The following is a 26900-nucleotide window of genomic DNA, read 5'->3' as shown; positions in this document are numbered from 1 at the left end:
GAAACTCATGGGCTGGAGGCAAAGAGCGCGGTACTAACGATAAAACCACAGCATCCAACAAGTCGATGGGCAGTGACCTACAAGAATTGCATCAAAAAAACAGGAAATAATGTCAGATTTTTTTCTAAAGCCAAAGATTTTACTTGATGGTAATAATACATACATTACATACAGGAATAGTGCATATTAACGAACAGCTGTAAAGTGTTAATTTCTGTGTTCTAACAAGGCAAAAGGGAGTTAAATTTGATTCACTTCACTCATAAGCTCTAACATTCTAACAGTCGCTTTGTACAATATCAATTTCCTTTTACACTATTTCTATCCATACATATTATCGGTTATTTGCCATAAAATGATCATCTTAGTGTGTGCTCGTTTCCCCTTCTGCAGAAGTAACAGTCGGTCGCAGAGTGGGCCTTTTACCAGAGCGGGTCAATGAAGTGTCCATTAAAAGCCTATAAAAGCCGTGTAAAGGCATGTCCCCGTGATGGATGTGGTGAGGCGGTGATGCTCCCTGCAGCTTAGGCCTCTGTCTGTGTCCTTTAGAGCAAACACATGGAGCCACTTAACTCCTTTCTCCTGCTGTCCCTCGCTCTCCCTCTCTCCTCCTTTATCACCTACAGAGCTCTGCGTCCTCTTCAAAACAACTGCAGGGGACAAACTGAAAGCTACTGAGCTCAGTGACTGTGCTCTAAATGGCAAAAACTGCACTTTTTTTGTTCATGGCTGAAATTAGATCATTTTTAGGTCCCGTGGATTCAACAGTTGTACAAAATAAGACTCTTTTGTTTGCTATACTTTAAAAATGTGTGAATGTTTCATCGCTATACTCTGTGGACAGTCTAATAAGTCTTAATACAGTCTAATTATGTCGTCATTTCAAGCCTAATTTTGTAAGTTCATTATTGGTAACACATTGAAAGCAATTGTAGAGAATTTTTCACTGTTCAGCAAAAGTAAATTGATAGAACATTTTGTAAAACGTGGAAGATGACATGCTATTATCTTTTTGAAAAACATGTAGAATAGTACAAACTGTCTACTTGTCTTCTTCAGGCACACACAATATCGCTTGGATTCCATATACTGCATGTTGTGGTGTATTTTTAATTCGGGATGTCGAGGTTATTCAGTTAATTAGAAAATCATGATCGTTCATGTCACAAAGAACCAAAAACTTATAACAGTGACAATTTTAGAAGCGAAATTAAGTCTTCACTTCCAATCTATTCGAAATCCGAAAGTTTTTTTCATATTTAAGTATATTTTGTCTTCAGAAAGTAACATTTTGTAATGCTGGTCACAAACTTGAGTAGTATATGTTATTATAATAGGAATACATTTTCGTATAGTGACAGTCTCAATAAGCGTGAATAATCGTTAAATCGTGATGGTGGTTCTCACAATAATCGTAACACTAACATTTAACATCTCTAGTTTTAATAGACATTGACATCAGGTGGAACCATTGTTCCTCCAGACTTCTGACCAACACAAGAACTCCATTGTCTTTTCTTCCCTTTCCCCAATTTGGATCTGAGATGACTATTTACTACAGTACACACTAGATATTTTGGTGAAGTGTCTATATAATCGTTTTTTTAAATTTCAAAAACATAACACAGAGGGAGAAACCAAACAGGTAATTATAATGGCACAAGGCATTTTAAAAAGATAAAACTCACAGCATCAATTGTCCAATATCTAAATCCCGTTTTTTCCAAAGTCTGTCAAATAAGTCTGTGTGATGTCCCACTCTAAGCTTTGTTCTCATCACTTTCCCCTCGTCTTCCTCCTCCAGGGCTGGAGAGCGGAGGTGTGACCCTGAAGGAACCGGCCTCAGAGGGAGAGATCGAGAGCTCCGTGCCGGTCACATTTCGCTGCCACATCGACGGTCATCCTCGGTAAGAGTCCGCAATGTTTTGTTATTAAACACGTATAGACATGGTTTATTCATGGTACTATTCATTTCAAGAACATAGGCAAGACAGATTTGCTTAAAATTAAATTAAATACACATATTAAAACATGATTTTAAATATCACTTTATTCCCTCTTTTTAACAGTTAGACTTCAGTATTTTTTATCAATTTATTATTCATTTTTTTATTTTTTAAAATGTATTATTATGTTTCTAATGGAGTTTAAGGTCTGCGTAAGATGGAAACATGAGCAGCATCAAAAAGCATCAATTGAAAGATGGATTCTTTAATTAAAAAGGGAGTGTCTGCAGAGCCGCGGCGTGCGGCCGAAACTGCCATGTTATTTTTGTGCCGCGTTTTAGCGCCGTTTTAGACCGCGCCGGGTTAGGGTTAAGGTTAAGGTTAGGGTTAAGGTTAAGGTTAGGGTTAAGGTTAAGGTTAGGGTTAAGGTTAAGGTTAGGGTTAGGGTTAGGGTTAGGGTTAAGGTTGAGGTTGGGGTTGAGGTTGGGGTTGAGGTTGAGGTTGGGGTTGAGGTTGGGGTTGGGGTTGAGGTTGGGGTTGAGGTTGGGGTTGGGGTTAAGGTTGGGGTTGGGGTTAAGGTTGGGGTTGGGGTTAAGGTTGGGGTTGGGGTTAAGGTTGGGGTTAAGGTTGGGGTTAAGGTTAAGGTTGGGGTTAAGGTTGGGGTTAAGGTTGGGGTTAAGGTTAAGGTTGGGGTTGGGGTTAAGGTTGGGGTTAAGGTTAAGGTTGGGGTTAAGGTTGGGGTTAAGGTTAAGGTTGGGGTTTCGGTTGGGGTTAAGGTTGGGGTTGGGGTTAAGGTTGGGGTTGGGGTTAAGGTTGGGGTTGGGGTTAAGGTTGGGGTTTGGGTTAAGGTTGGGGTTTGGGTTAAGGTTGGGGTTGGGGTTAAGGTTGGGGTTGGGGTTAAGGTTGGGGTTAAGGTTGGGGTTAAGGTTAAGGTTGGGGTTGGGGTTAAGGTTGGGGTTAAGGTTGGGGTTAAGGTTAAGGTTGGGGTTAAGGTTAAGGTTGGGGTTGGGGTTAAGGTTGGGGTTAAGGTTGGGGTTAAGGTTGGGGTTAAGGTTAAGGTTAAGGTTAAGGTTGGGGTTGGGGTTAAGGTTGGGGTTAAGGTTAAGGTTGGGGTTAAGGTTAAGGTTGGGGTTGGGGTTAAGGTTGGGGTTGGGGTTAAGGTTGGGGTTAAGGTTGGGGTTGGGGTTAAGGTTGGGGTTAAGGTTGGGGTTGGGGTTAAGGTTGGGGTTGGGGTTAAGGTTGGGGTTAAGGTTGGGGTTGGGGTTAAGGTTGGGGTTAAGGTTGGGGTTGGGGTTAAGGTTGGGGTTGGGGTTAAGGTTGGGGTTGGGGTTGGGGTTAAGGTTGGGGTTAAGGTTGGGGTTGGGGTTAAGGTTGGGGTTAAGGTTGGGGTTGGGGTTAAGGTTGGGGTTGGGGTTGGGGTTAAGGTTAAGGTTAAGGTTAGCCATGAGGCTATAACGGGCTATAAGGGAAATGCCGCGGTCCCTGAAACTGCGCGGCCATTTGACCGCGCCGCGGCTCTCCAGCCACGGCCAATTAAAAAAGGCACCAAAAAGGACTTCAACACTTTTTTTTACTCTCTATTCTATACGATCTTCAAAATGGCACTTGCTCCCTCAATTTCAAAGTTGAAAGCGCACACACGTTTGAAGAGTTCGTGAAAACCTACTCCAGTATTTGTGCTGCTCTCTCCCATCCTCCAGTGGTCCTCTTCTGCCCGTTCATCTCCTCTTACTGTCTTTTCCCCTTCTCTTGTCTTTTCCCCTTCTCTTGTCTTTTCCACCTTCTCTTTTCTTTTCCCCCTTCTCTTGTCTTTTCCACCTTCTCTTGTCTTTTCCACCTTCTCTTGTCTTTTCCCCTTCTCTGGTATTTTCCCATTCTCTTGTCTTTTCCTCTTCTTCTCTTTTCCCCTTCTCTTGTCTTTTCCCCTTCTCTTGTCTTTTCCCCTTCTCTTGTCTTTTCCTCTTCTCTTGTCTTTTCCTCTTCTCTTGTCTTTTCCCCTTCTCTTGTCTTTTCCCCTTCTCTTGTCTTTTCCACCTTCTCTTGTCTTTTCCACCTTCTCTTGTCTTTTCCACCTTCTCTTGTCTTTTCCACCTTCTCTTGTCTTTTCCCCTTCTCTGGTATTTTCCCATTATCTTGTCTTTTCCCCTTCTCTTGTCTTTTCCCCCCTTCTCTTGTCTTTTCCCCTTCTCTTGTCTTTTCCACCTTCTCTTTTCTTTTCCCCCTTCTCTTGTCTTTTCCACCTTCTCTTGTCTTTTCCACCTTCTCTTGTCTTTTCCACCTTCTCTTGTCTTTTCCCCTTCTCTGGTATTTTCCCATTCTCTTGTCTTTTCCTCTTCTTCTCTTTTCCCCTTCTCTTGTCTTTTCCCCTTCTCTTGTCTTTTCCCCTTCTCTTGTCTTTTCCTCTTCTCTTGTCTTTTCCTCTTCTCTTGTCTTTTCCCCTTCTCTTGTCTTTTCCCCTTCTCTTGTCTTTTCCACCTTCTCTTGTCTTTTCCACCTTCTCTTGTCTTTTCCACCTTCTCTTGTCTTTTCCACCTTCTCTTGTCTTTTCCCCTTCTCTGGTATTTTCCCATTATCTTGTCTTTTCCCCTTCTCTTGTCTTTTCCCCCCTTCTCTTGTCTTTTCCCCCTTCTCTTGTCTTTTCCCCTTCTCTTGTCTTTTCTCCTTCTCTTGTCTTTTCCCCTTCTCTTGTCTTTTCCACCTTCTCTTGTCTTTTCCACCTTCTCTTGTCTTTTCCCCTTCTCTTGTCTTTTCCCCTTCTCTTGTCTTTTCCACCTTCTCTTGTCTTTTCCACCTTCTCTTGTCTTTTCCACCTTCTCTTGTCTTTTCCACCTTCTCTTGTCTTTTCCACCTTCTCTTGTCTTTTCCACCTTCTCTTGTCTTTTCCCCCTTCTCTTGTCTTTTCCCCTTCTCTGGTATTTTCCCATTCTCTTGTCTTTTCCCCCCTTCTCTTGTCTTTTCCCCCTTCTCTTGTCTTTTCCCCTTCTCTTGTCTTTTCTCCTTCTCTTGTCTTTTCCCCTTCTCTTGTCTTTTCCACCTTCTCTTGTCTTTTCCCCTTCTCTTGTCTTTTCCCCTTCTCTTGTCTTTTCCACCTTCTCTTGTCTTTTCCACCTTCTCTTGTCTTTTCCACCTTCTCTTGTCTTTTCCACCTTCTCTTGTCTTTTCCACCTTCTCTTGTCTTTTCCCCTTCTCTTGTCTTTTCCCCTTCTCTTGTCTTTTCCCCTTCTCTTGTCTTTTCCCCTTCTCTTGTCTTTTCCCCTTCTCTTGTCTTTTCCCCTTCTCTTGTCTTTTCTCCTTCTCTTGTCTTTTCCACCTTCTCTTGTCTTTTCCACCTTCTCTTGTATTTTCCCCTTCTCTTGTCTTTTCCCCTTCTCTTGTCTTTTCCACCTTCTCTTGTCTTTTCCCCTTCTCTTGTCTTTTCCCCTTCTCTTGTCTTTTCCCCTTCTCTTGTCTTTTCCCCTTCTCTTGTCTTTTCCCCTTCTCTTGTCTTTTCCCCTTCTCTTGTCTTTTCCCCTTCTCTTGTCTTTTCCTCTTCTCTTGTCTTTTCCTCTTCTCTTGTCTTTTCCCCTTCTCTTGTCTTTTCCCCTTCTCTTGTCTTTTCCACCTTCTCTTGTCTTTTCCACCTTCTCTTGTCTTTTCCACCTTCTCTTGTCTTTTCCCCTTCTCTGGTATTTTCCCCTTCTCTTGTCTTTTCCCCTTCTCTTGTCTTTTCCCCCCTTCTCTTGTCTTTTCCCCCTTCTCTTGTCTTTTCTCCTTCTCTTGTCTTTTCCCCTTCTCTTGTCTTTTCCCCTTCTCTTGTCTTTTCCCCTTCTCTGGTATTTTCCCCTTCTCTTGTCTTTTCCCCTTCTCTTGTCTTTTCCCCTTCTCTTGTCTTTTCCCCTTCTCTTGTCTTTACCCCTTCTCTTGTCTTTTCCCCTTCTCTTGTCTTTTCCCCTTCTCTTGTCTTTTCCCCTTCTCTTGTCTTTTCCTCTTCTCTTGTCTTTTCCTCTTCTCTTGTCTTTTCCCCTTCTCTTGTCTTTTCCCCTTCTCTTGTCTTTTCCACCTTCTCTTGTCTTTTCCACCTTCTCTTGTCTTTTCCACCTTCTCTTGTCTTTTCCCCTTCTCTGGTATTTTCCCCTTCTCTTGTCTTTTCCCCTTCTCTTGTCTTTTCCCCCCTTCTCTTGTCTTTTCCCCCTTCTCTTGTCTTTTCTCCTTCTCTTGTCTTTTCCCCTTCTCTTGTCTTTTCCCCTTCTCTTGTCTTTTCCCCTTCTCTGGTATTTTCCCCTTCTCTGGTATTTTCCCATTCTCTTGTCTTTTCCCCCCTTCTCTTGTCTTTTCCCCCCTTCTCTTGTCTTTTCCCCCCTTCTCTTGTCTTTTCCCCCCTTCTCTTGTCTTTTCCCACCTTCTCTTGTCTTTCCACCTTCTCTTGTCTTTCCACCTTCTCTTGTCTTTCCACCTTCTCTTGTCTTTCCACCTTCTCTTGTCTTTTCCCCCCTTCTCTTGTCTTTTCCCCCCTTCTCTTGTCTTTCCACCTTCTCTTGTCTTTCCACCTTCTCTTGTCTTTTCCCCCCTTCTCTTGTCTTTCCACCTTCTCTTGTCTTTCCACCTTCTCTTGTCTTTCCACCTTCTCTTGTCTTTCCACCTTCTCTTGTCTTTTCACCTTCTCTTGTCTTTCCACCTTCTCTTGTCTTTCCACCTCATCACGCCTGCTCTCTTGTCTCGTCTCTCACTCCTCTCTTCTTCTTCTTCTCTCCTTTGCAGACCCACGTGTCACTGGTTCAAAGACGGGCTGAAGCTGACGGAGAAGACGCACCAAATCAACAGCAAGGAGCGCACCGTGAGCCTGAAGAGCGCGTCGGTGGAGGACAACGGCGTGTACTACTGCTGCGCCAAGAACGCCGCGGGACACGTGTGCAGCAACAGCAACTTCACGCTCAATATCATCGGTGCGTATCAGACCCAACTGTGGCTCCATTCCAAAACTGCTGTCAAAACTAGATACAAGAATGAATAATGGGGAATATGACCTTTCCTGAAGAGTTTTAGAATGGTTTTGATCTTGAGCTGAATGGTATCTTCTGTTTTTTTTTTTAAAATAGTGAATAAAATCTGACATCGTTGCCATAGCAATTGAAACAAACAATATGGAAATCTGCGATTAAGCCGCATGATGATAAGAGCGGCACAATATTGGACATGATTGCGGCTGTTAAATGCTAAGATATTGATTTATCAGTGCGATGTTTATGTACATTTACATTAAAAACATGCCGTAATATATTACTTGTCTGTCAAAATAAAAACACAGACTGAATCATTTAATAAGATTTAATTAGGAATATTATGAATAAAATCAGCCTTTATTAGCATTTCAGTTTCTTTCATATTAGTTATTAGTCTGTCAGATGCCTCGATTTTATTGTGATGTATTTAATTAGTTGCAGTATTGATTATTGCATTAGCCAATATTGCAGTAATGCTTTTGCGATATATTGTGCAGCACTAATGGAAATATTAAAGAAGCTACAATTTATTTGTTTTGAAAGTTAAATTTGTTTTAATTTTTTTTAATGCATTTAAAAAAAATGTATTGTGCATTGTACGTGATTTGAAGAGTTTGACAAAGAGTTTATCTTATACTTGTATCACATGCAGTATATATTCCCCTGAAAATACTTCACGTCTTGCATCATTTAATTTCATTCTACGTCACTGGTAAATGGAGCATATGTGAAAATGGCTGCATGTTTGACTGAGCTGCGTTAAAGAACCTGTTATATTGATGGTAAATTACCTGATATACGTCTGAATATTTCCACTCTGTTCTGGGAAAGCAAGCGCAGGGAAACCATTAGCTGAGCGACAGAGCGGAAGGACCAACCAAGATGAATTCTTAATGTGATTACAGTGAATATGTTTAGCACCTTTTTCCTCTGCACCCGCGCAGTCTGGTATATTACACCCGGCACACATACGTCCACGTTTCACTCTCTTCTCTTAATGGCTCAGGAAAAATGGAAAAGCATTTCTGAGCAATAGTAACCGTCCCAAGTCAGTGTTTGTTAAATACCTTTCACACAAGCTGAGGAATGAGGAAAGGTCACGTAATACAACATTTCTGAGCTTTTTACCATGTTTCTCTCCCCAGAAACATACCTGGAGTTACATGTTGCTTCCTTGTGGTATAATTCCGTGTACACTGCTGCTGGTTTTCCTCACACTTTCTCCACTGACAATAATAAGAAATAAGACATCGGGCGTGGAAGCATAACATATAACTATCACTTAAACACCCTTAAACAAGTTAGTGCAAATATTAAACATGTTTTGTCTTGTATCGATTATATCGTTGTCACAAATGTCCCTTTATATCATGATTTAAAAACTTTAGGCCTTGTCCTGTTCTGTTCCCCGATCCTCTTGCGCCAAGCCTCACAAAACACTCATTTGAATTTGACCCAATTTGAGACATCAAAAGTATTAATCTGGAGGTCTCCTGCTTTTTTCTACGTCCATAAATCTTTTCCAGACTCATTCTTAGCTTTTTTTGCCATTAAAATGCATTCATTACATCACCACATGACCAGGTCGTCTTTGTAAATTAGTTCTCAATCGATCTACCTGGATAATTAAACATTAAATAAATAAATGAATAAATAAAAACGTATTGTATATTGTCGTGCATGGCCATGTTGCTTAATATGTGTGCATTAAAGTCACTCAACAACAAATAATGGCAACAAGATCAATTCACATATTACACACCACAATTATGAAATGTACAATGAGATCGAATCAGTAGATCACCATTTTGTGTTCATTTGGAAAGCTTTGCCACTTAAATATTTTCTTGTGCATTCTTGATTTAAATGACATCTCTCATAGTGTGTTTTTTTTGTATTTTATATCATACTTTTTGCCTTGTTTTTCCGCATTTTCATGTTCCGTTGTCAGACTGAGATTTACGTGGTCAGTGGAGCCTGTGGAACCTGAGCCACATTTCAGTCGTTCAGTCAGTCACACAAACTTTAGAACCTGCGCAGGAAGAAAGCCTCGCAGTGCAGTTTTATGTTACCAAATTGCCACCTTCTATTATGTTTGGCGCCTTTACCTTAAGGACAAGCAGACCGGTTTTCAATGTGCAATGTCTAGACTTCCTGGGACGTCCCTGTGTTCTTGTTCTTTGCACCATTACAATTGTTTCTCTGCCATGGCGCAACAAAAAAAGTGAGGGGAAAAAAGTGGGTGAAGCGAAGCGTTCCACATCGAGTATTTAGAGATTTTTTTCTTATTTTATCATGATATTATAATTTTTCCTACATTTCTACTGATTACTAGGTCTAACATGATATTTACTATACCAAATTTATGTTAAATTAATGCAGATTTGTCGATTAGTTGCATTTTGATCATCGTAATCATTATCTGGACTATACAGATTCAATATCACATATGAAAAGACCTTTTTATAACAAAGACGGCTGCATTATCGAATCAAAAAAGAATAAACACACATGTAAATATTATCTAGAACCCCTAATGTTTACATATTTCCACATTTATCTGGTTTATAAAGCATTTCAAAATTCTCAATGTACAATAGAAATAGTGGTTTGACATAAAATTAACATAGTCGTTAGTTGCAGCTCTAATGGCAGTATTTGGTGGTATATTAACGTTTGAGCTGTATAAATCCTTATTATATCAATAACATTATAAATATCACTTGCTTATACATTGTTTCTTTGCCCGATTCATTGATTGCAGCTCATGTTTTAGGGCACTTGCAGGAATGATTATACTTTATTGTAATTTTATGAAGCATGATGTCCTACTTCAGACATTGTTATTGTAGTGTGTATTTGATGGTACTCGCTTGTACATATTGTTGTTTATTTGTTGTAAATTCTGTATTCTAGCTGAGTTTGGCTTTGGCCTGAGTGCAGCAGCAGCAACAGCAGCAGGAGGTTGGCAGGCGAAAAGTGTCAGGAATGTGGATACAGGGATAAGATGGAGCTGTTCATGTTTTATTGGGTGAAATGAGTCGCTGGAACATACAATATATAATGTGAAGTGGGAGATTTAACAGCTGAACAAGTAAAATGAATGATGGCTTTACCAATAAACTGCATCAGACTTCAAAACTCTGGCGACCAACGTGAGTTCTGCCATCTTTTATGAGCGTTTCATGTTATTTTATCACAGTCTGCTTTGTTCTAGATATTTGATACTAATACCTGACCAGTGGTGGAAGAAATACTCATTTTTGTTGAGTGAAAGTACAGATGCAGGAGCAAAAAATCACTTGAGTAAATGTACACGTATGAAACAAAAAAAATCTGTTTAATTAAAAGTATTGACACTGTTTGAAATGTGCTTTTGTGTAAAAAGTAAACGCATCATTTCAGACTTAATGTTGTGATTTGGATTTTTGTTCAACTGAATCGATCCCTAATTTTTCTTGTCGTTTTTATCTGTATAACTTAGGTCAACTCAAACTATGAAAAAAAATGAGTGGTAAAGAAAAGTACTTTTTTTTGTTTGTATTGAACAGAAATTACAGATATCTGTTCTCAAATGTAGTGAATTAAAAAGAAAATGTATCCACTGTAAAATATACGCGCAGATACTTAAAAATTCTACTTTACGACATATTTTTACTTCAATGCTCAATTTCTCCCTTGAATACCGGTATTCAAGTGCAAAAGGGCTCTGCAAAATGTGACTACACGGCTGTGGATGTCTGAAAATCATAGCTATTATTATTCATTTTATTTTATTTATTGTGCATCGTCGCGGTAACAAAGACTATAGTAACTGTCATTTATGAAAAAATATCCAAATTGGTTCTTTAGGACTCAAAATATGGCCATCACGTAAAATACGGCTCTTGATTCTTACACAAAATCATTTGATGCATCGTCCATTAGAAAAAATATACATATCAGCAAATCTCTAGTTAATGTGTGGATAATGGATAATGTTGCATCTAAAGCTGTTACTTGCTATTCTTTACATTAGTATTGTAAAGTATTGGATTGTGTATTTATCTAAAACATCATCAACCTGTCCCTGTTTTTATACTTAATGCAAGATTTACACATGTGACTTTGATATTTCCTCATGGCAAACATTATACTATCCATAAAAACCTTCATACTGTGTTGAAATGTCTGAGGTACGTCCTGTTTGCGCCTGTCCGTAATAAATCCTTCAGCATATATCATGTCAGTCGTGTCTCGTGGTGCAGCTGGTCTCGTTCCACCAGATTTGTCCAAATATCGATGCCATGAGAGGGGAAAAAGTCAATATCATACATGCATTCTCTTTCATAAGACGATCCAATACATTGCCTTACCTTTTATTACATAATCATATTAATAAAACATTCTAATTGTACAAAACCAAACAATGTTACGTTTTTGCAAGATGGCTAAGCTAGCTGACTTTACATACAGCTTTTTTGTTTATTTATTTTTACATGGATTAAAATCAGCTATTGTTACTTCTAACATTTTTCTCAATCATCCAATTTTAGTATCTTATGTTTAAATGCATTATGTATTAAAACTGACCATGTTGATACAGTTGCGTCGACATACTAGGGTTGGGACGATAAACAATAATATCGCTGATAAAAGAGAATAATATTGTATGATCAACTGTTATAGCACAAATTTATGATGGTCACTGTTGTTTTAACTTCTACCAAAGTACAATTCTATAGTAGTTTTAAGTAGAACTAAGTAACTGATAATCGAGCTCCCCCTGCTGCTCCTTTATGAAAATACACTGTCAGAGAACAGACACAAAAGGTTTATTTATTTATTTTTCCCCCATTTTATTTCTTAATCAAAATAAGACCGTATAATCACATTCAAAAACATTTAGTATTACCAAATGTGAATTTATGATTGCGTTGTACGTTTGTCTCTCACAGATAAGAGCGTCCCGCGCCCTGTGGTTACCCCCGACGACCAGGTGGTGCTGAAGAACGAGGAAGCCATGTTGCACTGCCAGTTCACCGCTGTCCCGCCTCCGACGCAGGAGTGGTACCACGAGGGCGAGCTCCTGGTCAACAAAACCCGGTACATGTTTCCAAATGCCACTTCATCACCTAATACTGATGTGCAATTCTGTCATATGTGCAATTGCTGTTGGAATTCATGTGCAATTACTGTGAAATTCATGTGCAATCTATGTGCTGTCGTGACACATATTCATGTGCAATTACTGTCGGGATCACATGCAATGGTATTTATTTATTTGTCTATGGGAGTTTTTATTTATTTATAGGAGATCTTCTACTGAAAGTGTTTTTCAGACTTCCTATAAGTGATCTGTTCTTCTGTATCTACCTCTGTATCTACCTGCGTTGCACCAATGAAATTTCCCCATGTGGGACAATAAAGGAATATCTTATCTTATCTTATCTTATCAGACTGTCACTTATTTTAAATCAAATTGGCAGATAGTTATGGGGCCCAAAACATCAAAAAACATATGTAACTCTCAAGAGAATCATATTTGTCTTCAGTCATTGCATCAGCAGTTTAGATTTGGAACTTATCTTTCTGTGACTTCATTGTTGCATCACAATATTATACAGCTTGTGCTAAATAAGTAAGGATAATTGAGTTGTCAACTAATTACTATAAAGCCAGTTTTACTTTTTTTAATTGAACTGTTTTAGAGCTTTAAAATGTCTGTGCGTGTTATATTTATGAGTAACTTAGATGCCCTAAATTTTACAGCCCTCAAACAGATATCTACTTTCCTCTTATTATTATGCATTTATTCTGGTCGATTTTCTCTATTATAACAATAATTATAATTCCTCGCACTCGTTTCGCTCTTCACTGTCGCACTGAAGCCTCTCAAATTGTTGCACTGTAGTTGTCAAGTTGTTTTCGGAGGTTTTTAATCTCAAGGAGTTTTTATCCTGCTTAAATAAAGGGGAAATAAATGAAATAACCCATCACATGCTTGGATAAAAATGTACTAAATGTCCAATAACCACCATCCAAATGTGCTTTTTTTTCTTTCTTTTAACCTTAAACCAGACGCTCGCATTTTTGATTCATACAGTTATTTCCCCACATGTCACATAACCGTGTCTTTATTCATTGAGCTCTGGTGGGTGAAGGACACGACGACAGAACGACCCTCTGAGCTGCTGTTGCTCTTTGCGCTCTGCTGTTACTTTGTTGCACTTTAACCCCGAGATGAATTGTATTGACCATAACTATAGAAACCCATTACTACAGTACAACACAGTATCGCTTTGCACACTCTCTACAGCCGTATACATCATTTAAACACTTCTTCTCTCCATCACCGCCAAAAGACCGAAGCGGCGAGTTGGAAAGACGCTCGGGGCCACAATCAGGCTCCCAGCATGCCTCCGTAAACACAAATAATAAGCATAATAACCATTTTTTGTACAACGGGCAAGTATTCCCCCAGGGCGTTCTCGCACTGCGTCCTGCTTCTACCACGTAATCTCGATGGTGGAGCGGCTAAAGTGATTACTGTGCGCGCTGAAAAGACCTCACATCGGGAGCTAGTGGCTTGTGTAATGAGCTTGTCAGAGACGATTGAGGGGCCGAGGCTTTGGTGACGCTGCGTTTATGAACTGTAAACATGGGAAATTACGCCTTCGTCTCACCTGGTCCCGATCGTTTGTGCAAGTGCTGCTGCGTTTGCACGGATAAAGACGTGTTCGCTCTTCACAAGGAAATACCAGGTGCTGGAGACACTGAGGTTGCCAAGTGGTCCATCATTATCATGCGTTTTTGGAATGTTCTATTGTTCATAAATATTGAATCGTCTCATTTTACTTCAAAACGATATACTGTATTTGGGCCTCAAAACTCCTGCTGTAGACACTATACATGGATATGTTTAGGACATCCTTTAAGCAGCCGAAAAGAAGGCTACAACAAAAACTGGCACAAACTTAACCAACAATCAAGGACCAGACCGACGTAAGTGAAATGCATAAAATGGAGGGAAATTACAGACTTAATTTGAAAATGGGCAAAGTTTACAATATTAATTTCTTTTGCTGCCTTTTCTTCTTCTCTTTCTGCTAGAGTTCTGTTTTGTTGTGTTTTCTGAGTTGTTCTGTTTTGTTGTGTTTTCTGAGTTGTTCTGTTTTGTATTTTTAAAAGCTGACATAAATTGAATTCACATACAAATTGGGATTAAGACCAGAATTGAACCAGGACTGGGCCAGCACTTAATTAGATTAGATTATTTGCATGCACCAGAGAAATCTAATCATCAAAAACATCTGGTGACAACTGTCAGATGTTCAGTGGATTTTTAGAGTAACTGTTTCATTTGAAAGACAAAGAACAATTCATTTTAAAACGACTCTTTCAATCTTTATTATTTTGTCTTTCATTTCATTCATTGTTGTCTTTGCTACATTCGTTTTCCCCTTTTTTGCATCATTTTCCTCGCCAAAACCTGCACGTGAACAATCAGATGACTCGCATCAGATGTAAGCATTTACTCAACATTTCAATAATCTGATAACTCCGGAAATCAGATGATCAGATTTCGGGCGCATGGAAATGGCTGCTGTCATCATTAGGACAAAACCGGACTTAAAATTGGACTAAACGAGGCTTATTGTGAACGCAGCACCAGAGTTTTAACACAATCACATTTTTATTGTTTGAAATATGCAATTTGTTGGACTTTTCATATAATTTATGAACACTTAAACACATGCTCTACATATTAGTTTGTGTTAATTACGACGCACATTTTGAACTACAATCAAATTAGTGGTTATTAATCGAATTTAATGAAGATCTATAAAGATGTATTTCATGTTCAGGACATATTGGGTTCTCAAACGGGATGATTTTCAATGTTTTATTGTGTCGGTGTAAACGTCTATTTTTTTCTAACTGAGTCCAGATGACTACAACTGAAGCTTTTTCTACTATTGTTTTATTGTGTTTTCATACACGGGAAACGTGCCACGCTTGAGGACACAATGACTGCACGGTATGTTCGTTATCACAGGAATTGCAGTCGTCCCGTTTAAGAAATTATAGCTCAAAATAATTTCAAAGTGTTGAAATTGTGCTTGGAGTGCACAGAATCTCAACAGGATTCAGTTTGTTATTGACATGCTTTAATGTCAGGGGAATGCCTTTAGTGAGGGCTCACGAGAGCTCACTTGGGAAGTCTAAATATTTAATGTACCGTAGATAATATTGTGCGTGGAGGGTTTTGTCAATATAATATTCCGCTGTGGGACAAACCAACAAACTACAGCAGAGCGTCTCAAAACCTCTAGTCAAACAATGATGACTCCAGATTTGTCCTTTAAAAAATACATGGAAGACTCCTATTTTTTCATTTAATTTTTTGTTTCTTTTTATTCCCTTGTTAATTTTTTTCCATTATTTGTTATTCTTTTTTTATTCTGCCACCAACAGCACCACCACAAAAACAGTTGCACAGTTAATAAACCTCCTTCCTCCCGGCTCGCAGAACACTAAACTAAAATGGAGCGAGTGTCATCTTCATTTTCAACATCCAAGTAAAACCCAGTCCTTTCCAATTTCCTTGCCATGTGATATTTCCTAAATGTCTTCATTGTCGTGTCCTGTTGTCGTGTTATGTTTTGTGTCATTTTTGTGTTATATAGAGCACTAAAGGAAATATCATTGTGTCCTTAGCCAAGACACTTCACCCTCATTGACTAGTAAAGCGCAGTGAGTGCCTTGAAGGTGGAAAAGCTCTATATAAATACACAATAATAATAATACACATAATAGTGAAAAAATTATAATAATTGAATTGAAAACATTTAATAACCTACTCCCTTTTGTGCTTAAGTCATAATGTGTAATAAGTTTGTGATGTAATAAATGTGTCCTAATGTGTAATAAATACTACTAATGCCACTGTAATTACAATGAGAAACATGTCTTCTTCAGAACTAATGTTAAAAATGTAAAAACATAATACCTAATACTGCCAAAAATGTAATTATGTTCTGGCAAGCTCAGCAATACAGTATTGAACTTTAAAGGCTGCAATTATTTATATCATTGTCAAAATAGTCTTTTTTTTATAGAAAGGTCATGCTGTACCTGCAGTTTATACTTCTACAAACATGTTCATTAGTTTATCAGTTCATATTTCATTGCTTCTGGAGTTTAGAATGTGCGGGCTGGACAGAATCCTACTTGTTATAAATGTATATCACAAAATACTGTCATTTTACCGCACAGCCATCTCATGCATCCGCCCTGTACACTTCATGTATTTCTATTTTGGAGCCTCGACACAAATCTCGCCCTCATGAGAAATCCCACTGTGCCGCCAAACTCTCCTCCCTATTTTAAGCGACAACTATTTGGATTAGAACGAGTCCAAAATCCAGTTCTGTTTTACACATTACCATATTCCGCTTGTTTATTCTTTTTTATTCTTTGTGACGTGCATCTCTCCATCTGTGTGCATATCCTCAGAGCCAGTTTTAGGTCAACTCTGTCTAATTATTTCAGTCCCTCTCTGGCTCACATCCCCCTGCAGGCTGCCAGAGGCCAAGTGCGGCAGCAGCCACTATGAGATATCGCTTTTTTCCCCCTCTCGCTCGTTTGAATGAGATTTTTGGAGTTGCGTGATATTAAACATACATTATTTATTGAATTTTAACATGGCAATTACGTTGAAAATTGAGTTGCCCCCAAAGGTGTAATGAAAGGCTTTGTATTGCATCAGGTCCAGCGTCTCTGTGATTGTTTTGTAGGAACTAATAATCATTTTAGAAGCGAAATGAAGTCTTGTTAAGTAATTCAATTTACTGTCCCAAAAAATGCATTTAAATATAAAGTACGTACTTATGTGTCGTATTAGTCTGTATTTCATAAAGCTGATCACAAACTGGAGGAATAGTATCGCGTAAAGAAAATGGAAGATTTCCCTGTTGTTTGGTCATAATCTCAATAATGGCTAATAACAATTAAATCATGCCGTTTTTTCTCACAATAATCGTAACACTAACATTTGACACTGTGACGTCCCAAAAGAGGTGAAATAATACTAAAAAATAATAATACAAGGTTAGTTTTAGCAGATTTTTATCATAATCTTGCCATATTGTAATAACATTTCAACAAATTTTAACAAAAACTGTAATAGTTATAATGTAAAAATTGTAAAAAATAACATTTCCTTGAGTTTTGAGGGCAACCTGGTGTACAAACTTGTTGACAAAATTGCGATTATGCTCATAAACAGACGGTTTGTGTTAATGTTGTGGTCACCTTGAGGCAAAATATAATTGCTTCTCATTGTTTGCACGCCGTGTACTGTATTTCCACGCGGTTTTAAACTTTCAAGGCCACGATTATTTCCACACGGGACGCTCGGTCTACATGTGCGTCAAATGCCTTTCTCATTTTGGTTTCTCATCCACAGGGTCATCCTTCTGTCCAACGGCAGCCTGTGGATCACTCAGGTCAAACCCAGAAACACTGGGACCTACAAATGTGTAGGGCGAGGACTCACGGGGTCAAAGGTCGCGCTGGACGCCTCCCTGCTCATCGCTGGTAAGAACTGTCCCAAAAAAGAACTGTAGAAAAAAACTGGATGATGGAGATGGACTTTGTAATACACGATATGTCATAATTAGAGGAGGGGGAATTGTAAGTAACTATGGGAGCAACAAGGTTTAGTTTTTTGTGTGTGAATGGGTGAGTGGTTCCCTGATGTAAAGTGCTCTTGAAGTGTCTTGAAGGTAGAAAACAACCAAATATCGTATTTTCAGGACTATATACGGTTTTTCATAGTTTTGGCCGGGGTGCGACTTATACTTATACTTGTATACTTGCGACTTATATGATATATTATTTGTTATTTTCACATTTGCAACCTCATTTCATACTCCTGTGCAACTTATATATGCATTTTGGCTGTTGCGACTTATACTCCGGTGCAACTTATAGTCCGGAAAATACGGTAAATGTGACCATTTAAAGAAATGTCCAAACGTTATGATCATAAGGTTATGTTATGGTTAGTGTCCAATAACTTTGTGGCTAAAAAGTCTTACAGCTGACAGTTTGTTTATGTGTGCTTACATGTGTGCTTAGTCCATGCGTGCTTTCAAATAAGACTTTGTGCTTGTTTTTGTTTCATATGGATAGATGTAGAAATTATTAACCATAACCTGAATAAACAAACCTTTGCCTTACATTGGCCAACATGGCAACATTATTTATTTACAAATTGCATTCAAATGACAGTATAGCACATACAGACTGAATTAGTGACAAAAACACATAAAAGCGTGTAAGTAAGACTGTATAGGCGTGGGCAATATTGACAAAATGAATATTGCAATGTTTTTTGTTGTACCCAAAAACAATAATCAAAAACAATAATCAAACAATACAATGTCAGTGTTTAAATAAGACTTTAAATGTAATGGTTGAGGTTTAATTATTAAAAAAAAGAAAAGTAAAGTGCCAAATATATATAGATATATATATATATATCTATATTTTTTAAAAAGAGTCAGGGTTTCTCAGGAGAGTTGTCTTTGGGTCGACGTCAACTAATGTTGCAAGGCTGGTTTTCCCTCCAGAAACAGCAGGGGGCGACAATACACTTCAAACGCCCCGAAAATGCATATTTAACAATCGCAGGGACTTACAAAGACGTTCAACAAGGTAAAAATGTGAATTAGTTCTTCTTTAAAACTCAAATTGAATAAAGAAGATACAGTAATAACTTAAGTGATTAAAACAATTGACTAGATTATATCTGTAAAAGCTGAAGCATCAGTCTAGAGGTTTTTTTTTTTAATTTCAATATAGCTGGAGACTGAATAGATTTGTGTCGTATTGTAAACCCATTATAGTTGTTTCTGTTGTTTTGCTGGTGAGGCCTGCGTTGCACACACCTGTGATCGTGCAAGGCGATATAGTGTGAGCCGTTACATATTTATCCATCCACCGCTCGCCTCGCGCCTTTCACTTAGAGCCAGGTCTGCTCCGGGATAATCACATTCTCCCATCGACATCCGGCCCAGCTGTGGCCCGCCACACCGCTCCACATCCAGCTCGGCGTGGATGCATTTTCCTGTCGCTCCTCATCATCATTTCCTCTCGACGTCCAGCTGTTTGCCAGAGCACCGTCTTGTTTACGCCGTCACGTTTCCTGTACGGGCTAATGGCACCTGGCATGAGGCGAAAACACAGGAAAAACCACAATAAAGCCGCACAATAGAGACTCCACATTAAAAAACACAATAGAGACTCCTGACCGGCAAAGAAGATTGGACCGTGACGAGAGGGTGTCGAGTTTGAGTCTAGTCTGTGCAGTGTTGTCATAGCATCCCAGATTTACCATGAAAACAGCCAAATAACTTGATAATATAACAATAACTAAAGCTGCAAATGTGAAAAGCATGTACAGATGAGATGTATTGCTAAAGCTACGTAGTTCTGCTTTAATTTACTTGGAACAATAATTACAGTCTAAGATGCAAAAACGTTCAAAGATTCAATGGGAGCGACTGTCTTTTATACGACAAGGGGAAAGGCAGCGTTTGCTCTATTTAGGGTCAAGACCAGTTGTTCATCTGGACATTTTGCATTTGTCATGCTCTTGAGATTGTGTGTATTATAAATATAACTAAAGCAAACTTCAAATTCATGCTGTGCTAAATTAGAACACGACCAAACTAAGGCATTTGGACTAAATTGGACTCAATTCAGTGAAAAGCAGCAAAAAAAGCAGCGTTTTTATGCATATTCCCATAGTAAAAATGTAGTAATCGCTTGTAGTTTTGTTGGTTGTAATACAATTTATACATTTTACATGCTCTACAGATTAGTTGTGTTGATAAGTAGGACTGGTTAATAATAATATTGCCAACAACGAGGCATTTAGTGATATTTCCGCCTAAACACCAAACATTTAGTGCAACTAACTCTCGACACAATCTACTTTTACACCAAGACGGATATAAACGATGGCACTCGCTGTGTAAATCGACCCTCTTTTCCTCTCCAAATGACACAGGATTTACTCTGATAAATCCATGATAAGTACGTCCAACTTCTTCACCCCTGTCACCACTTTTAATGCGCATTTAAAGTGAATGCGCCAGCCCAGTGCCGCAACTCTATTTTGGTCGGCAAGTGATCACAAGACGCAGTTTAATCAATGAAAAGTGAGGAGAATCTCGTCTATCAACAGTCAATGGCGGCTTAGGCAAAAGAAATCCACGCGTTTTAGTTCAATTCCTTTCTAATGCGCGATTGAAGGCGGCCGCTGCAGTTTAAAATCGTGAACTCTGCACCGAAGAGTCTTCTCGTTTTACAAATCAGCCCTGCATTCTCGAGCACAAGTGTGCGCTGGTCAGATATTTCCAATAGGATTATCTCTATGTTGGTCCTAAACTCTCCATTCATTACAAACGACCCCCTTCTTCCCCGCGCCCCCCCAATGCGGCCGCGGATTAGCAAGTGTATCTGCAGTTTTAACCCAGTGAACCGCGGCTCTTTTTAAATACCTTAATTCACTTAATCTGATGGTAATCCCTCCTGGCATTAGAGGGGATTGTGTCGTGCTGCACTGGAGTTTTATTTTTTTTGGGGAGGGCGACACTTTTAACGAGTCACTGCGTCATAGTTTCTGCTCATTTATATCATTTACCGCCATATGTGTTTTTCATCTTAATCCTCTTAAAGATGGAGGACTTCGCTGTTGAAGAATCCGAAGCGTTTCACAGTCGGTTGGTTGAAAGTGTTTTAAAGGTACAGTGGGTCACATTCCAGGGGCTATAGGAGCTGCCCGGTTTGATCAATCCACCTCACACGCGCTGTACTTTACGCTCGCTCTGCTGTATGTGAAGGACCTGTACATATATATTTAACCTGTGCTACTCCAGGCTGGTGGAACTAATCCGGTATTCGGGTTGTATATAGTTCCTTCTAACCGTTTAGCAGGAATGTTGGCAGTAAAGCCTTAGATTTACTTGTAATTGAAAATAATTTTAAGTAAATCTATTGCACTTTGGCCAGAGGTGGGTCGTATATCACATAATCTACATGATATTGTGAATGTTGTCTCGAAGAAATGCACATTTTGAATATTGTCTATTGAGTAAAAAATGCTAAGTTTTGTGGTACACTTTTAAATGAGGTGATAAAAGGTGATATTTTTGTACTTTTGTGATTAGTTTAACAAATATTTCACATTTGTCTGGTATTTAAACCTCAACAAATGCATTTAAAGACATGTTTTAGCACATTTCTGTTGGATTTACATGATATCATTGGACTATTATCAGGATACTAATTTTTGTCAATATCGCCCCGCCCTGACTTGGATAACTTTTGTATATTAGTCCTTTTTATGTGTGGCATTGTGGGTGTCTTGCTCAGGCTGTATTAAAACTTGAAAAAAAAAAAAGAAATTCAAAATATAATATTTATATAATTTTAATCCTTTGAAATAAAAATTTCAAAGGATTAAACCAGATTTTGTTGTTTTAGAATTTCCAGATCAAAAGCTTAATGTACTTTAGTCAGAAATGACAAAACTAAGTTAACCAATATTTCACATTTCTATAGACAGAAAATTGTAATGCGTAATACCTTTAGCTTCCTTTATTGCTCTGAATGTATTAAAAACGTTGCAGTATGGTCAAATACAGTATTGTAATTAAATAAGGGCTTTGACTATTATTGAGTGCAAAGAGAGTACGTAATTTAATTAAGTTTTCTCGTTGTCACCATAGTTTCATTAGATGCTCGAGGAGACCAGTGTCGACCTATGTACATTTTTCATATTCAATTTGAAATTAAAGTAGTTTATCAGATTAATTATTTTTGAAGGATTTCTTGGCGATATTAACAAAAAATAATATCTGGAGTATATTAAATTCAAAGATATTATGTCTCAACATTTTAGTCCAGGTTTTGTTCGGTTTTAGTCCTTGGTTGATGTGGTTTGGTTTTGCTTTTGTCCTTTATTAGTCTTGCTTTAGTCTAGTTTTAATCCGTGATAAAGACCTGGTTTAGCCTTTATTTAGTTCTAGTTTTGTCTCTGGTTTTGTCCCATTTTAGTCTTGCTTGTATTCAACAGAAATGTGTTAAAACGTGTCTTTAAATGTATTAGTTCAGGTCTTAGTATCCGACAAATGTGAATGAACTGTAAAATGACCCACAAAAGTGAAAACATGTCACTTTATACACTTAACAACCACCAATAAATGTTGCATATCTTCAAAACAACATCCTCAATATTTTAATAATCATTACAATAATATTTTCAACACATTGCCCACCTCCAGTGCTCAAGTTCAAGTTTATGAGAGACAAACTCACAAAGCGATGCTATATTTACACAATCGCTGCTCGGACAAGTGTCGACCAAATATTCACGCGCTCATGTGACAGAGGATTAACATGGAGTCCTTCCCAGTCCGTTTTGCATGGACATGGCCTGTTCACTCTCTCTAGCTGCGTCCTGTTACTAACCTCCTTACTTTCTAACTAAATCGGAAGCATCTCAAACAGAGCTGTAAATCTGAATTAAACACGCTTTGTTTTTTTCATGAAATTGGAAATCAGTCGCGCTCCCGTGGCTTTGAAGATGGTGTGATGATTATCTCTGCGAATGAAATCAATTTCTTTGTGTAACTTTCACGGCGGTAGGCTTGAATTTAGAGCAGGCAACTCGTGACAACACTGAAGAAAAATGTGCATATGTTTACTGTCCTTTCCATCTAGTTACATGAGCTAGTGTTAAAAACGTTTCTTCCATTCATTCAATTGCACACATATTTATTCTGGTTTACATATGCCCCCTTTACAAAACACTTACCGGTATATACAGTTGTTCCCCGACATTGCTCACAGAATATTTTACATAATTTGCCATGCTTACTGGGTATTTTTGCACATTTCTGATTTGACAATGCATCAGGATACACATTCAATGGTCTGTCCAGGGCTCTCAGAATGATGCAAAGTGATCAATTGTAATTATGATAGCAATTTTAAACTAATAAAATCTTGTGAAGTGTGAAAAGTCAAAAACTCAAAACGTCACCAATAACACGAAGCTGAAAGCCATGACTGACCCTTTAATGCAGTAATATGGAAGTTTACATTGCCAGGTGCAGGATTCGGCCACGCCCTTTTGAGTTTGTGTTCCAGTATAATTGTTTGTTGTTGCCGCCTTTTATCTAGTTAAGGTTCCTCTGAGATTCAGCATCTTCGACAGGCAGAGGAACCATTTTGTACATGTTTATCTTCCCAATCACATGATCTATTAATTCTACCACTATAACATCACAGACCTAAAGGAAACAATCTGCGCCATATGAAAAGTAAAGTCTTTTAAAATGACGTGATATGCTCCTCTTTGACACTTCTGACCTGAGCCGTTTTTGTTTCCGTCCCCCCCCCTCGCACAGAGATCGAGGACATGGTTCCGCGGGCGTCCCACGTCTTCACGGCCGACACGCTGCAGAGGGTGCCCTGCCGCGCGCCCCGGGGCAAACCCGAGCCGGAGGTGTGGTGGGAGAGGGAGGGCCAGCGCGTGCCCACAGAGGGGAGAGTGTTCCAGGACGGGCTGGACCTGGTCTTCAGTCCCACTGAGGCCGGCGACTCGGGGGTTTACACCTGCGTGGCCGAGAATAAAGCGGGACGCCGGACTCAAGAGGTCACCTTCACCGTGGCCAGTAAGTGTCACTCTCTCTGGTTTTAGTTTAACAAGCATTTTCTGTCTTTTAGACGATAACAAATGCAAGTCATGTGTGTTTTTAGGAGCTAATGCTTTGTTAGTCATTTACCACAGTTTGCTTCACTACTACCACAATGATGATTAAAGAAACACTCTTTTCAACACAGAACAATAGTACTTTCTTTGTTACTAGGTGGTCTTATGCTGGTTCTGATTATCTTTCTGAAACTATTCAAGAAAGCTCAAACCGTCCTGTTTTTTGCTCTAATTTAGTTTATATTTCAGATACTTTTGACAACATGGAGCAAAATGCATTTATATACGTTTTGAAATGATGTAATATTTTGCTCATTTTTGCTACACTGTCTTCATTTTTGTGTCTGGATGTTTCCTAACCCTTTTGACTGTCCCTGTAGCCGCCCCGGCGTGGGTGATGCGGCCTCAGGACAGTCAGTTCGAGGAGGGCAAACCCGGGTATCTGCACTGTCACGCTCGGGCCACCCCGGAACCAGAGGTCGTGTGGCTCCGAAACAACCTGATCATCTCTCAGGAGGTCAGACATGCTGCCAACGCCGACTATGCACTGTTAAATCCACACGCTCATTCATATTTGCTCGGGCAGTTTGAGAAAAAAAATAGCTACTTGTGATGTTTTTGGACGAGCAGTGCGAAAAGATTAGATTTCAGATTTTAATAGAAATATCCTGTTCAAAGTCCATATTTTAAATGCGTCCACATTTGAGAGACGACTGAAATATGAACTCCTAAACCATTCCAAGAATCCCATGCATTTCAGAGCTTGTTTGTTCAGGTCTAATCTACAGCTTTAGCAGGTTTTAGAGGTGATTAAAAACAATATTTGCTTGTTTGTAGAGGAAATGTTGACTCTTATGATAATTTTTAAAATGTCAGATTTGCGAATTGCCACCATTCAAATTTCTATGTTTTTTATTCAAATCTTTACACCTTTTGCATATTGCATAATGTATATATTTATATGCTGCAGGATTGCGTGTCAATTCCTGTAAAAAAATAACAGGAAATTAGCATTTTATTGAATTGTGAGGCTTCTTTTGTCAGTCAGATTTTATGTCATCAAATGCACTAATTCCACGTATTTCCTTTTAGGACTCTCGTTTCAAGTTGTTCCCCAACGGCACCTTGAGGATCAACAATGTGGAGGTGTACGACGGGCAGATGTACGGCTGCGAGGCCAAGACCGTGGGCGGGAGGCTGTCGGGGCAGGCGCGCGTCACTGTGCTGGGTAAGACTGGTTCTTCTTCTTCTTTTGTGTTTTATGGCGGTTGTATCCATAGTGTTGCACGTTGTACGTCTTCATCACTGGTTTGTGACACTTTGAATAACGACAAAAAAGTGTTCAATCTGGACTTTTAGGTGGAAGACTGATTAATTAATTATTGACACTATAATGGTTCCTTTTGGCTAAACAAAGAACAAAACCAGGTCTGAACCACGTCTAACATTTTCAATTACTACAGTAACTAACTAACTAAACATGGACCATAATCAGGAGTAAGTGCAGTATTAAGTCTTGATTACACTAAATAAGGAAGTGAACTGCAACTCTCTACCAGTTATTGTATTTAAGTATTTAACATAGACGATATATAATAACTCTAGGAACAAGGTGAGTGATAAATACTAAAGTGACAAAATAGTAATGGTGGTGCTTTAAAATATTATCTCTCAAGTAGAAATAAAACTGCCCAAAATACTAAAGTACTGAGTAACAGTTTGGATGTTACATGTACGAGACAAAATGTTAAATTTACAGATTCTGGTTTGGTTTGGTTTGATTTGGTTTGGTTTATATGCGTCTTAATTTTCAATTTTTTTCACTGGTTTTGAGTTTTGTCTACTGTCACCTGTCTGGTCTTGTTGTATTTGAAATATAAAATTAATTGCAATGTACAGATTCTGGTGTTTCCAAAGAATTGACACAAAAATTAAGGTTTTGCTTCGTACTGAAAGATGAACCAAAACTCATTGTTAATATTGTTACTTAATATTACTGAAGTGGAAGTAAAAGTATGGTGACAGATAATCACTCTTAAAAAGTAAAATTTCTTCTAAAAATAACACCCACTTCTGTGTACCTGCGCCACACTTTGAGAACCACTGTGCCAGACAAATCTGTTTAAATCCATATACAGATTTGACGTGTCTTTACGCAGACACGAGCTCACGGTGAGAGCAAAGAGCATATTATCTTTTCAGCGGGGAGTTGCCGTAGAGATGAGCGATGCACATGTGCTCCTGCCTTTAGGCTGGTGTGGGCGTCAGTCCGCACTCGCTAAAATAAGATCTAGGAATCGTTCCGGGACACCCACAGAGGTGCGAATTTGATTTATGTACCGCCGCGCAATAGAAACCACAACACCTGAATATGTCATCAATGAGCGCTTCCCTCCGAGCTGAAGAGGGATTTCTGACATGCTTTTGTTTAAACGATCGTGAACTGTGATGGAGGGATTTATTTTAACCTTTGTTAGTCTCAACTTGATTTGCAAATATCAAGCATTGGCTAAAGCAGAGGTGCCTGATTTATAAACCACAAGAGGAGAGAAGTAAAGGTGTAATTCTGTCTAGTTCCCATCTCTCACAAACCCTTTGTCGCTAATATTCACATGCACGATTATATTACTAGCGACTCACATGTCTTACAAGTTTACAGTTGATAAAATGTTATACTTGATGTTTTTTCGTCCGAGTTCTGCTATTACCATACACTTTTAGGCAGGAAAACAAAATGTACTACTGTATTTACTGCTCTATAAGGCGCACTTTCAATTAATGGTCTTTTTTCAATCATTTTTCATATATAAAGCGCACGGACTATAATGCGCATTAAGCGAAACAAAACAGTCTTATAAGTCAGTCGGTTGAACTTTATTAATGCAGTATGCGTGGAAAGTGGCCAGCTTTTCTTCGGAATCTTTTGGCAGTTGCTGCGAGATTAAGTGAGATTAAGTGCGCTTTATAGTACGGTAATGGTAAGAGAAACATTGTAATTCAGCTTAAACATTAACACACATGACAGAATAAAAACACAGTGAGGGACTACAGGGACCTTTTGAAGTTCATGTACCTTTATAGTACCAGTAGTTCTTGTTCAAGGTACTAAAAATGGCTTAAACCAGGACTTGGATAAGACCAGTTTATGCCATGCTTATAAAAAATAACTTACAAATATCGCACTTGCACTAAACTAAAGCAGGA

The 26900-nt window shown here is 38.8% G+C and overlaps 1 protein-coding gene across 1 annotated transcript in view; it reads left to right on the top strand.

Moving 5' to 3' along the window:
• The window catches only part of ptk7b (protein tyrosine kinase 7b), a 135556-nt gene that overhangs the window by 94484 nt on the left and 14172 nt on the right, over positions 1-26900 (top strand). Inside the window, exons 3-9 of the mRNA XM_072436615.1 lie at positions 1805-1907; positions 6684-6868; positions 11863-12010; positions 17376-17506; positions 23392-23658; positions 24077-24213; positions 24789-24924. Coding sequence (XP_072292716.1) covers positions 1805-1907; positions 6684-6868; positions 11863-12010; positions 17376-17506; positions 23392-23658; positions 24077-24213; positions 24789-24924 — 1107 coding nt within the window. The remainder of the gene's footprint in view (positions 1-1804; positions 1908-6683; positions 6869-11862; positions 12011-17375; positions 17507-23391; positions 23659-24076; positions 24214-24788; positions 24925-26900) is intronic.

This window comes from Eucyclogobius newberryi, unplaced genomic scaffold (assembly GCF_026437365.1).
Source record: "Eucyclogobius newberryi isolate DKJ021-1_F unplaced genomic scaffold, fEucNew1.0.hap1 SCAF_8, whole genome shotgun sequence".
In the NCBI taxonomy this organism is placed as follows: domain Eukaryota; kingdom Metazoa; phylum Chordata; class Actinopteri; order Gobiiformes; family Gobiidae; genus Eucyclogobius; species Eucyclogobius newberryi.
The sequence above is the reverse complement of the archived record's forward strand: the minus strand, read 5'-3'. Positions and strand labels throughout refer to the sequence as shown.